The sequence below is a fragment of the Eleginops maclovinus genome, chromosome 8, assembly GCF_036324505.1.
Source record: "Eleginops maclovinus isolate JMC-PN-2008 ecotype Puerto Natales chromosome 8, JC_Emac_rtc_rv5, whole genome shotgun sequence".
In the NCBI taxonomy this organism is placed as follows: domain Eukaryota; kingdom Metazoa; phylum Chordata; class Actinopteri; order Perciformes; family Eleginopidae; genus Eleginops; species Eleginops maclovinus.
The window spans coordinates 15,755,803-15,769,525 of record NC_086356.1 but is presented as its reverse complement, the minus strand read 5'-3'; the positions used below and the strand labels follow the sequence as shown (position 1 = coordinate 15,769,525).

Sequence of the window (13,723 nt, the reverse complement as noted above, 5' to 3'; positions counted from 1 at the left end):
TAGCTGTTCTCATGCTGTGGGAGCTTTCCAAGAGTTGAGTAAAAGCACAATATTATATATCTCTTAAAGCCTGTGAGAACAGAGCATCCATCCTGGCACTTTGCATTTGATCATCAGTGTATATGTGGAGCTTTTTCCTCTCAAAGGAATCACTGTGTACACCCCTAGAAATGTTGCACAGACATGTTTTGATGTGTTTTGACAAGCAGGGGAAAAAAATGAATCCACTAACACAAGGTCTCTTTAAAAGCTGCTCTTTTTATTGTGTCTAAAAAAAAGGGCTGGTGAAGGGCTGCATCACTGCATATTTTTTCACTATGCTAAAGTTCTGTTTGCATGCAGTGCAATAAATGTACAAGTGAGACAACGCAATAAATTAGCATATAATTTACATTTGAAATAAAGAAAATTAGTAACAGTGTACCAACATTAATACTGAATATAAAATATACGCAACTAATCACATGATGCTTTCCATTTCTCTTGCACTTTATGTACACGTAATCAATGTGACATTCAAACATCCAAGTTCACAGCAATGAGTACCAGTTTGAGTGATTTCAATTCTATTTTTTCTGGAGGCTCCGTATCCCGCAGCCAGTAGGTGAGTAAAGTCCAAGCAATCTGAGTTTAACTGCTTTCAAATGCATCTCAGCGTCCACTGTCCTTTCCCAACGGCCTCATTCAAGGTTTGGTAACCAATCAAATCTGCTCAACATTGTCCTACTGAAGGTGGCTACAAAAAAGTAGCAGCAGCAAAATTAGAAATGAGTTGTTAACAGAGATTCTTGTACACTCCTGAATCGTCTTTCATAGTTCCTACTGTACCTCCATAACAAGTGTGTGATAGAGATGTTCCCTTTCACAACCCCCTAAACCAGCAGGAATGTCACCTCAGTTCAAACTGGGCAAGTGTCCATTTTGTTGGTGGCGCAAATAAGAATACACGGTTAACAATGAAAATTCCCAGTGTGAGGTATAAACAGATAAAAACAAAACAATAACATGACCAGCATTTACCATAAGAGATATTGACAAGGATATACTTTCATATTGTTTGGAGCCAGCCTCACTTTTAAGCACACTGGAGGGTTGAATGGAAGCACCCACTTGATAGCACCAGAAGCCTGGGAAGGCAGCAGCCCTCAGAGCAGAGCAGGAGGAAAAGAAGAGGTAAACATAGTACTCAGTGGAAATAAAAAAAAGAAAATAAAAAAAAGGGAGAAGCACCGTTAAGTTGGCTGTTATTTTCTTGCCGCTGCGGAACAAGGATAATGAGAGAGGACTTTGTCTTAAGGGGGTATTTGTACACCAAAAACCTGGATCTCTATTTTCAGATTTTCTTGCTGAGAATTAGATGAGAAGATTGATGATCACTGTGTCTGTATGTTCAATATCAAACTACAGCCAGGAGGAAGTTGGCTTAGCTAGCCACTAATGTAATGAGCATGTTTTAGTTCTTCCAAAAACAAAGAGTAAAATATTTATTACTGGACCAAGCCTATTGATTTTGGGGTGATGGCAACCTCCATTTTCATTGCTTTGCCTTTTCCCCATTCAATACATTGGTAAAGCGGTCCAAAACATTCTGCTGTTTAAGAGGCAAACTATTAAATACTTGAATGTGATTATTGAAAACAAGCTAAATGTAGTATGGCTAAAGATTCATACTCACAGTACAGACGTGATAGTGACTGGTATCTTGGTTGTCTAATTCACTGCAAGAAAAAGGTCTAACTATTCCTTTAAATTCTATAGGCAAATAAACAATGACACAATAATATATGACAACTTCTGATGTAATAGTCATCCACCTTAAGACAGTAAGAAATAGTGACTGCTCTGTGGTTCCAATGAACAAGATCCTTCAAAATGAATCCTTCAATAGTGAACTGAAAGTTCCTCAGTGGGATGTTTAGTAAAGGCCCGTTTGGTTATAGTTTTTCATGTGGCCCAGGCACCGTCTTACGATATCTTTACACTACTCTGGACTAATGACACTGAGTGAGCTTTTATTAAATTGTTAGGAACTAAGGCACCCATCTGGGGAAAGAAAAAGTGATTTGAAAATCGTCCTATAACCACATAGTATTTCCTGGTCCTGGATTAACATCATATATAATATACAATCCTTACAGTATATAAGGGTTTAATGTATGTTACAGTATGTTATATGTTCATTCCAGCACAGAGACGTTGAATATGAATTAAATCACATTACATTCCCTTCCATGACAGTAGGCCACTAACTGACAAAAACATGATCAGAGGACAATATCTCAGCTCTGCTTGGAATTGTACAATAAATATACAGTACACTGATGGGGTTTCTCTGTCGTATCTGAACGGTAAATTGGCAAAGTATTTACACGAAAAAGTGCACCGTATCCAGAAGTCTGCCTGCCGATAGCACCATCACAATTGTCCCAAAGACAGGAGTCCGACACTTTCAACTCCCACCCCATTTCTTCTAGCGTAGAGTCCTCCCCCTCCGTCTGTCCATCTCCGAGGGTCACATCATCTGCAAGCGATGTGTCCAGCACTTTGGATTCATAAAACAACAAACATGAAGGAAGACTAACAATGATACCAATAATTATTATTATAATAAAAATAACCAGCGAATAATCTTCCAAGTTCCACTTCACAGAAGTGAAAAATAAAAACAGTTTGCGTCAGCATTGTGGGCTGAGCAGTGGTTTGGATGCCACCACGATGGAGGGCAGGAGGACCAGGTGTGATAAGCGAGGAAATCCATAGTTTTCTTCTGTCGCTCTTCGTCTCTTTTCCACTGGACCAGAGGTTTTTTTTTTTCAGTCTGCCCTGTTTTCTTTTCCTTTCAGTGCCGTGTCATCCTCCCTCCATCTTTGTTGCCTTTTTTATTTTTTGCTATGTCTTGTTCTCCGAGGGTCAGTGGCCCTGGCAGGTCTTGCAGCACATCTGTCTGAAGTATGCACGGCTGCAGAACTTGAACTTCAGTACCAGCGGGCAGTAGGCCACTTTGTTAACATCTTTGCACTCTGGAGAAAGAAATAAGAGAGCTGAGTTAAAGAGTGAAGAATATTTTGTAGTTTACTCTCCTTTTCAAACCTTGCTTCTAGCCCCAGTATTGTCATGTGTTACAATAATTTCTCTGTTGCAATAAAAGGGAATGATTTTCAACCCGTTTCCCTAGTTGTGATTCTTTTTTCAAATTCAAACTCAATAGCTAGAAGTTCACATCTGTACAACAAATATACACTTTATCTTTTATTATTATTACACTTTATTATCAGTTATACCAGTAAAAGGTGTCTACAGGGTCCACAAAGTAAAATGATTAATATTTTTAAGGCCTTTTTATTACAACATAGAATGTAAACGATTAGGAATCAGTCAAAACTTGGGAAGCAATTTTTATTATGCAATAAATTGCATATTTTATCATCAAGATGGTTAGAGGAGGCTTTAAGGGTTCAATAGCGGTTACAAACTTCTGGGGTTTGCAAATAATGTAAGTTTTTAATCTCGATGCGATGCTTAGGACTGTTACAGAACACATCAGACACAGACTGGGGCTAACCTGCTACATGAGGGCTGATTGATCTCCCTCAGGCCTCCACAGAATAAAAGCTCTGCAACTATACTTGGACGCAGAGGCGGGAGCTCAGGTCCTGGCCTTGTTCACTAACTGGGCTTCCTGCCATTTGTAGCATGCACATACTCCTTCACACACACACTAACTGCTTGCTGGATGCCAGACAAGCTGTGCTCTAAATGCCTTATCACAATCAGAGTGTCTTCCCTTATTAGGCTTTGGCCCCTGCCTCTGCAGAGCCAAATGAAACGAGACATTGCCTCACTGCTGTCCGTAAAGGAACAATTAGCCTACAGCTAATCCCATTAGCCAGCCTGTAAACGCTGCTCACGTTTTCCATTCAGGCTAATCGAAAGGCCCTTCCCAATGCATCTGAATAGCCATCCATCATGTGTAAGTGTATATGGAGGGTTGAGCTGTTTCGCTTTGACCAGGAGCCAACCCCACTGGAAAGATTAATGTAGCTGGCAAAGTGGCGAGGAGTGTGTCATCCAAGTGTGTTTAGGTCATAGTAGAACAGTGGAGATGAAGATGGGGACAGATTATAACCTTTTCATTTAGGGCTTGAGTGAAAGCAATGCATGTGCTAAACAATATGTATTCACATGAACCATCTTCTTTGCATTTGAAGGAACTGCACAGTCAGATGTATGTGTGCAGCACACGTTTCCTCATCTTACCGTCGCCATTTGAGATGGGGGTGGCGTCGCACTTGCTCTCGCACTGCTGCATAGTGGTGGGTCGGAGGGACTCTGAGCAGTCATTAGACGGCTGCCCGGTGTACGACAGACACTGCACCGTCCTCATCTGCTGGCCCAGGCCGCACTGCGCCGAACACTGCAACAGGAAACCACAAACATATTGTCTATGCAGTTAAGCCAATGAACGTTCTTCCATGAACATAAGCACCATCTTTTCTCTGTGACCCTGGGTGCTGTAAGTCCTCCTTATGCACGCAGATGCACAGCTGGGTAATCCCTGCACACACACACACACACACACACACACACACACACACACACACACACACACACACACACACACACACACACACACACACACACACACACACACACACACACACGCACAGCACAACTTGATCCAATCAACCAATCATCAAGGCAGAGTCACCTTCCCCTTTGTTTGACTCAACCGGCTGCATGTCAGTGATTTTGTTCCCAAACTCAGAGCTAACAGGTCAGCTGTTGCTCGTCAGGGATTTCCATGTTTGTGTGATTGCAAGGACCGACAGAGAAACAGACATTTGTTTCTCATAAGGAAGGGAATAATTCAGATTAAATTAAAAGGCCACATCTTTTAAGTGCTAAGAGCAAAAAGTATTACAAGTTAAAGGAACATCTTTAAAGGTATATTTATGGATGTTTAGTCCCCATGGATAATGAAAGCCTCAGAAAGTCAACCTCGTTCTAAAATTGCACATCATATCTGTGTTAAATTTTGACTGGGATGAGTTCAATTTGTGACGCAGATTGCACCAATCGGGCGGAAAGGGTTAATTAATCGAGCCAGTCCTGCTGATCCTGTTGTTGGATAATTGCTAGAACTGGAGACGTATTAAGGATTTGTTTACAAGGATATCTCCAAAACAATGGAGTAATAAATGTTGATGCATCCTAATAAAAGCAACCTTAAAGAAACCTCTTTCAGCATGTGGTCATTCTGGCTTGACTTTGAAGGAAAAAAGACGATGGACTCACCTTGGCCACAGAACTAAGGGACAAAACATTTGTTAACACATGAAAAAGCTTCTCGTATTGTGCACCTGACTTCTATAAATGTTTTAGTTCTAATAAAAACTGAAATTGGTTCTATGGGTGGCCAATAAAACCCTTTTAGAAGAGAAAAAAGACTCCAAAAACGAGATGCCAAAACACAAGCCTCAATGAATCTTCATTATAACTTTGAAAGCACTGGGCAACAACACACCTGTTTGCCATCACTACGTGTGTACAGTACGAGTGTGTGATATGAAGCTGACTCCCCTCCTGCTGATGAGAGAACTACCGGGCTTTCTGTCACCTTCAATGATCCTCTCTGGCTGTCTCAGATCAGAGAGCCTGCATGTCATCCCTTCCCAATTAGAGAGTCTTTATTAAGGACCCGCTGCCGGCCATGACAGATGGTGTACGTCAATGGTGCGACTTAAGTGGGATTTGAACCAGTGACCTTTGGGCCTTAGGAGGCCAGAAGCTTGGTAGCTGGCAACAATCTTCCCTTTCTGATGCTTCGAGGGACTGGAGCTGCAAGGGCCAAGCTTGTAATTACAGCCAAACACACACACACACACACACACACACACACACACACACACACACACACACACACACACACACACACACACACACACACACACACACACACACACACACACACACACACACACACACCTAGCCCCAGGACAGAAAAGTGCTGTGTAAGAGCAGATCCAAGCTGTTGCTCTCCGAGGTATTAACCCCTGCTTGACTCTTTGATAGCCAGGTTATCAGTCCGATCTGCTTTGTTTACGACCGTTATTGCCACTGATCGAATTGTAAAGGTGTGTTTTTGATGTCAGTGAACCGAGGAGAAGCCAAGGGAGAGCTGTAACCTAGACGGCCTAACTCTTAACTTCTGACCTCCGACCCCAGGGGGCTCAAACCATGACATCAGCTCCACCGGGCCATCTTCTAAACATCAGAGCTGTTTAAAATTACACTTTTACACTCAAATTCCCAACAAATCCCAACCAAAATAACAAGTCATATTTTTTGGTGCGTTCAACCCCCTCTGACGCACGTGTTTCTGGCGTCCCCCTCACCTACATGAGTCAGCTGTGTTGTAAAGTGTTCAACAGCTTTGCAGAGCACACTAAGTCATGTCACGGTGAACCCGAGAAAGCTGCTCCTCGGTATTCCTCTCAATCTTGTTTCCTGGAAGTGATCGAGAGGCCTGTTCTGAGACAGAGATAAACTTCAAACAGCCCAGGAGGATATTGCTGCCACTGATCACACACTGCAGGCCCACTGGAGCACTTGGACCCAATTACACAAACAGAGCTCCTACGCAGGCACACACACGTCACAGGCCTGCTTAGTGTGTCATCCAGGTGTAAATTATATTAACCATTCACCAACACAAGGAGTCCATCAGTGCATCTTTTGGCTTTTAGACAATCGAACTATCCTTTTAAAGGATTAACCAGCATACTGTTGTTTGAGAAGCTCATGTTTAAAGTGCTAAAAGACAAGGTTTTTGCTTTTACTTGTTATGAAGTAAAAATGGATAACACAATATAGGTGCTGTACAATAAACACACCATAGAGGTTCAAATTAGTTCCCTTTAAGCCTCATTTTCACTATGCATTTCTGACTCCGACTTTGTTTAATCTTTTCAGAAACTTAAGGGTTGATTTAGAGGACAAATGAGCTGCATCAATGACCTAAAACATGAAGAAAATAGTGCTTTCTATTTTCCACCGGAGCTATCAGTAGCCTACCCAAGTAATGGAAATGACAGACAGTGTGAAAATAACTGTGGGAAGCAAAATGAAGTGCATCCTGCGCAGTGTTGCCAACTCTTGTACAATAAAAAGAAGCGAGCACTACTTCCAAGAGTCGCTTAAAGTTTTCAGATGACATCATACCCTCCTTTGCATATTGGCAACATCATTGCGCATTGATTTGCATAACCGGTTGTGTTGTTTGGGGAGAAGAGACTTCCTGCACACGTGGAAAGAGAAGAGGGAAATTCCCTGTGCTGCTGGCAAAGAAAAAATGGACAGTAGCATTGTAATAACACATTAACATACTGGAATATATGTTCAATATGTTAATTTGTAGATGTTGGAGTAAAACTGAAAGTAACCCATGTTTTTGTGTGAGAGAGCAAATAAACCCTTGGAGATCCTAGAGTTACAAAAGCTGTATGTTAATATAAGTTTAAAATCATGAAAGTGCTGTCTTACCTGTCCCCATTCACCAGGGATCCAGCGAGGAGGGGGACATCGTCCTAAACTGCAGCGGATGCGGACTGGAGGTTTGTTGTGGCCCGGGCAGTGTGCGGGTGGGAAGGTCTTGGCGAGGTCGCTGCTCTTACACAAGGCAATGCGGTGCTTGAAGCCAGGGCCACATTTAGGTGTGCACTGAACAGACAGGAGAAGGTGTAAGAAGCACATCTTTGACAGCACTCTAGAGCTAAAGTTAGTTTCAGAACATTATCTTACTTCCGACCAATCCAGAGTGACCCACTTTGGCGGGCAGGACTGGTTGTTGCAGGACTCTCGTTCGATAGGTCGGTGAGTCAGGCAGTGTGTGTCCTCTAGTGTCTCCTCCTCAGCAGGGCCGATCTTCCTGATGCACAAAACCGTCCTCGTCCTCATCCCGCCGTCACATGTCTTCCCACACTCCGACCAGTCCCCGATAAACCACCTGCAGGACAGAAATCAGAGTTGGAGCAGTGTTGTACTCCCTGTGGTGACTTCATAAGAAAAGGGCTTTTGATAATGTCAGTGAGGGTGTAAAATCACATTATGCTTCTGAACATGTGGGTGACTTTATCAAAGTTGGATTACTAAAAGGGCAGCACAATTTCAAAGGACATCGAACCTCAGTAACCTATCAGAAAATGTCAAGTCTCAAATGATCTTGTTTGCTTCTTGTTCGGCTTGTTCTGTTTTAACAATATTTTGAGAATATTGCCCTCTTTTGTTTAAAGGAATCAAAACTTTTTTCCAGATAAACGTTCTTAACTTTCTTTAAATCAGGTATGGAAAAGAGCATAGTATGTATTCACTATTTGTCAATTGGTTGGTTGTTATGAGTTCAACTGTACATTTGTTTGGGTTAATGCATGACAAAATTCTTTACAAACTTATAAAGTTTGTCAAAATCCAGTTTTCAAACGTTTTTTATTTCAGTTTTAAGCTTATTAGGTTTATTCGACAATGCAAAACGTAGATTTGGTGTAACTTGGCTTGGAAAACAGGTGTAAGTAATTCCTTATCCATACTTATGCATTATCAATCTTCCTATTTAATTATTCTATTTTATCTATAACAACCACCACATTCTAGTGCTTGGCGAAGTATTGAAGCATCATCAAATATAGACAAAATTAAGGCCAACATCGGCACAAAATGTCTTAATTTGAACATTTTATCACTCATTAAAAGATAAATGATGCAGTTGAACTCTTGTGATCCGGCAGATAATTGACCACCCTGTTTGTGCCATGCTGCTGAGTTTTTGACCTTCAGAAAAATGAGACCCACCGTCTACACACTTCAGAGCTGATATCATAAAACTGCCCGGACAACAGCCCTCCAAACACATCCAGCTTGAGAGATATTACATCATCTGAAGGAATGTATACAGAATTAACGACGTGTTCAAACATCTGTGTTAGCTTTCATTACGCGAGCCCATAAAACCCCGGCTTTTCTAAAACAATAGTGTTTACGTGGACTTATTGGGCCCGTCATGAGGCTGCAGAGGGTGTTTGCCTCTCTAATAGACACAAATGTCATGTGTTACTCAACACACACAGTTTAAGTCACGCACTGCAATAGCCTTCAAGTACTAATCAAAATAAATGAGATAGCACAGAGTCTGCGTCTACTGAATACAGATGTGAAAATAAATAACCCGAGACTGTTGTCTAAATGTATGAAAACAAATGACCACTTGTATAGTACATTGAGCATACTATGAGCTTTTTTGGCCTGAAAGACACACAGTTTTATACACAAGTCACTGATCAAACCCGATGCATTTAATCCCTTTTTTTCCTCATAGGATTGAAATGAGTCTGACTTTTCTAGCTCCAGTGCTGCAGACATTTGGCCCCCAAACACTAGTTCATATTGCACCTGTACACATGTGTGTTAACCCCCCCCCCCCCCCCCAGGGTTGGTAGAGAAGCCAAAACAATCAAACACAGGTGGTCATTTTCAGGGCTCTAATTTTTGGCACGAGGAAAACACTGAAAATAGTTAACATATGAAGCTATAAATCACAGCCTTTTTATTTTATTATTTCGTTCCAAACACACTTCACAAAGTAGGCCTCATTGAAGGTGATATAATATCCTGAGTCAGGCTCATTTTCCTGGACCATTTTTCTTTTTAAAAGAATGAACAGCAGAGAAAGAAAGAAGCTGCTTTTCTCAGAATTGTTAAATGAACAATGGATCAAATGCCTGTGTAATTAATTGTGTAGCTCAGTGTTGAGAATCATCACCTGACACAGATCTCAGTTTCACAACTTAACTGTTCTTGGTAACAGAGCCAAAACAGAGCTAAAACAGAGCTGAGCTTGTAAATATTGGAAATTAAATGCTAACGTTTCTCCACAACTGCTGAACGTGTAAATAGGCAAATATTAATGCCTATCTCTTCTCTTAAGTACTGATCGGAAAAGGCAAAATTCCTATTGGAGAGCAGGACTTTCTAGGAATTGTGTTCATTATTTAACATTAAAATAATCAACAGTAGTTTTGATGTTCATTTATCATACAAACATGCCAAACGTTCTCTGGTTCCACCTTGTGATATGCAACAATAACTGCTGTTTTATATTGTTTTAAATGGATGGTTTTGGTCACATACTCTGGAGGACAGGGCTCTATGTTGCAGTCTCTCTGGTTCTCTGGAGGTTTGCTGTCTGGGTCACAGTAGCTGTTCTGCACCACTGAGTTGTCATCCAGCCTTTTACACACCACCTCCTGCTTCTGGGAGCCTAAAGAGGAGGAAACACACTGATCAATAAGGCAGCACGGAGCTCAGAAACATTTAAACCCTCTTCAGAAACATGGAGGCCGCGAGCGCCGTGTTGAGCGCCGTGTTGAGCGCCGTGTTGAGCGCCGTGTTGAGCGCCGTGTTGAGCGCCGTGCCGAGCGCTGTGTTTGAGCGGAGATGGTATCGCTTTCAGTCTGTAGTAAATCCAGACATGTAAATTCCTGATTCTTTGCAGGATATCTTGGCAAATCACTTTTACAGAGCAGGGAGCTCTTTACTTTGGCTCCTAATGGAGAGAGTGAGGGCTACCGTATCGGTGTCACACCTCCCACTGTGTATGCGTGTGTGTGTGTGTGCGTGTGTGCGTGTGTGTGCGTGTGTGTGTGTGTGTGTGTGTGTGTGTGTGTGTGTGTGTGTGTGTTCCTGTGCATGTGTATGCCATACCAACTTGGAAAGGGTCTGTTTGGGCCCTCATGGGACATATCCCGCAGCAGACTTGTCTGGCAGATGTAATGAGATATGGATGGATGTGTGTGTGTGTGTGTGTGTGTGTGTGTGTGTGTGTGTGTGTGTGTGTGTGTGTGTGTGTGTGTGTGTGTGTGTGTGTGTGTGTGTGTGTGTGTGTGTGTGTGTGTGTGTGTGTGTGTGTGTGTGAAGTATAGAAACTCTACCCATTTGAGCTGGAAGTGAAATACAGTTTGGAGGAGCTGTACGAAGCATGGGGTGAAAGAGTTTTGGTTGTAAGGCTGTCAAAAGGTGTTTTTCATAGATTTCAATGCTGCGGTGATATATTGAACAATACGTCACAATTAGCTGAGCTAGCTGTATCAAATGGGGGTCTGATTGAATGACCTTTTGCGGAGCGAACAGAGACACAAATTAGATCAACAATGCAAAGGCATGTTTACAACACTGGAAGGAACATGTGTGCTCGCCGGTTCTAAGGAAGAGATTGAAACTCTTGCTTTTGAATTGGAAATCCTTCCTGAGAGAAAGCCACATGCTTATTCAGTCATGCTTTTACAAAATATTACAAACCCGTCCAGGCCACACTTGACAACTGGGAAGAAACACTATTTATTGTTACATGAAACCCATTGCTTTTGGGCTAAAGCATTTGGTTTAGTCATTCTTGAGGCCGTGGTCAACATTTCATTGCGGTCTCAGATTTTGAATGTTTTACTTTGTAGGACAAGCGCTCTGGAAGAGTGGTTCGTATCTGTGTGCAGCTCTGGTAAACCAGAAGCTATGCAGAGCAGCTCATTCACAGAAATTACACCATATTCATTTCTCTGGCTAAAATACAGAAAATATACATATTGAATTTATTAAGAGGGCTGAATCTCCGGCTACAGAGTAATGATTTTGGAAAGCCATTGCAAATTATGATACTGGGTTTCCATACTCTGCTCTACAGCATTTGGGTAATTATTGGTTAGGGAAGATTTACAGAATGACACACACACACAAGATATTAAGTATTAAATATTTGAGAAGGCTAGAAATATTCCAAAAGAATTTAAACCCCCACAGTCTGTTATGCTGTTTAATACCAAAACACTTGGAGTGCTCTTAAAAAAAGCATCTGCCCACCGGAGCACAGCAGAAGTGGTAGTAGTTTATTATAAGTTTTAAAAATCAAAACTTGAACTGCTTTAAATAATGATTAAAATGTTCATATTGGTTAAAAAACAAGACAAGAAAAAATATAGTTTGAATAATGTTTTTTCTGTATTTGAAACTTGACAGGAGTAAAGAGGAATAAACTGATTTAAAAAAGATGATCACATTAGATCTGTGTGGAGCAACAAGGATAGAGTAACATTTCTTCTTAAATGCCACATATATTTTTCCCGATTATGTCTGATTATTTGAGTTTTTGACAGGCACTCTTTCAATATATATCATCTTGTTGCAACCCTTCCTCTGATTTATTGGCACTTGATTTGGAATTGAATGCTGTGCCAGCATCTCCTAATATTTGATATGAAGTTGTGGATAAAAACGCACATTCATTTGCTTTACTTTGCACATTTTCTGGAAACTCTGTTAGAACTTACACAAAGTTTTGATGGATATATGTCTTATATCACACTTATGCATTAACAGTCCAGTTTAACCTTTGCGTTTGAATTTAAAGTGGATCTGATTGCTACAGTTTTAACCCTGAAAAGTTGAGAGCTATGTTTCTGTTATCATTTATCAAGTCCAGAGAAGCAGAGAGCAAAGATACTTCCCTCAGGGCTTGCAGTGCTGACTCACCTCCAGCGCAGGTAGCAGAGCATTCAGACCAGGGCAGGTGGTGCCAGGAGAAGCCCACCTCGTTGTCCCCACTTCCTGTGCGCTGGATGGGCACATTGAACTTGTAGCGTATTCCCAGGTTCTGCTCCTGGAGGAGGACCTGCAGAGGAAGCAGCAAACCGAAGGTGAGGACAGGAGAGACAAGTCGTGTGATAAGATATTTAGTAAAATTGACATTTCACTCATTTCCACCAAAGTAAAACTGATTTATTTTTTATTTAAATGCAGTTTGAACAGTCGGGATCAGTGAGGCTTTGGTGGGTTTATATTAGTCCTCTGGATGCAGATGGAGCCTGAGGGAGTCAGGCTTTGCACGCCGCAGAGGAATGGCTAGCGGTCGAGTGGCTAGCTGCTCGTCTATTCCAGTATTGCTGTGTGGTCTGGTATTTTCAGCATTCATGTCAGGCAGAAACCACCGAGTATTACGACAAGAAATTGCTCAGTTGCCTCACATTAACACACAAATACACAGAGAAAATAAAAGGAACCTATTTTAAAAACGAACTTGACATGAATGAGCAAACACAACACAGATGCTCTCCAAATCAAGTATCCAGTTTTTCAATAATATCCACATATAAATACATCCAAAACTGGTGGTTGATGGTCATCTAAGGTTAGCTGCCAGATGTTTCAGTGTACTCAGAACAGAAGCATACGTACAGAATTAAATGCACAGAAAAAGTTAAAAGGTGAATTGAGTTCATATTTCCAATTCCATAAATGTAAGTCTTTTTGATAAACTGACAAAATGGGAAATTATTCAACCCGGATTATCATTCAAGTGGCTTTATTTATATTATTTATGATGATGATGTATGGAATGGGAAAAAAAATTGAGAGGTGTCTCTCATAGTGACGACCCTACTGGTGTTTAAAACCTAAATATGCTATATATTGCAGTTTTGTGGTGAGTTTCTGCCCATTGTTCTGTAAGAAACACAAGTTGACTATTTCGAGTGATTCTCACTGCTTGCATAGCATAATACTTTAGAGAAAAAGGCTCTAAAAACCAACTCTACACTACTTGATCCGCAGCAAATGGCAGACGGACACAGAGACTATCTGGTCAACACAGTGGAGCATTTTAGCAGTCAAACAGACAAATATT

General features: G+C 41.3%; 1 protein-coding gene across 1 annotated transcript in view; it reads right to left on the bottom strand.

Annotated features, from left to right (window-relative positions):
- Positions 1–238: 238 nt before the first annotated feature.
- adamts6 (ADAM metallopeptidase with thrombospondin type 1 motif, 6) overlaps positions 239–13,723 on the bottom strand; it is a 52,308-nt gene continuing 38,823 nt past the window's right edge. The window contains exons 20-25 of the mRNA XM_063888926.1: positions 12,574–12,712; positions 10,183–10,312; positions 7,801–8,005; positions 7,543–7,719; positions 4,258–4,414; positions 239–3,020 (exon numbers count right to left, since the gene is read on the bottom strand). Of these exons, the coding sequence (XP_063744996.1) occupies positions 2,911–3,020; positions 4,258–4,414; positions 7,543–7,719; positions 7,801–8,005; positions 10,183–10,312; positions 12,574–12,712 (918 nt within the window). The 3' untranslated portion in view covers positions 239–2,910. The remainder of the gene's footprint in view (positions 3,021–4,257; positions 4,415–7,542; positions 7,720–7,800; positions 8,006–10,182; positions 10,313–12,573; positions 12,713–13,723) is intronic.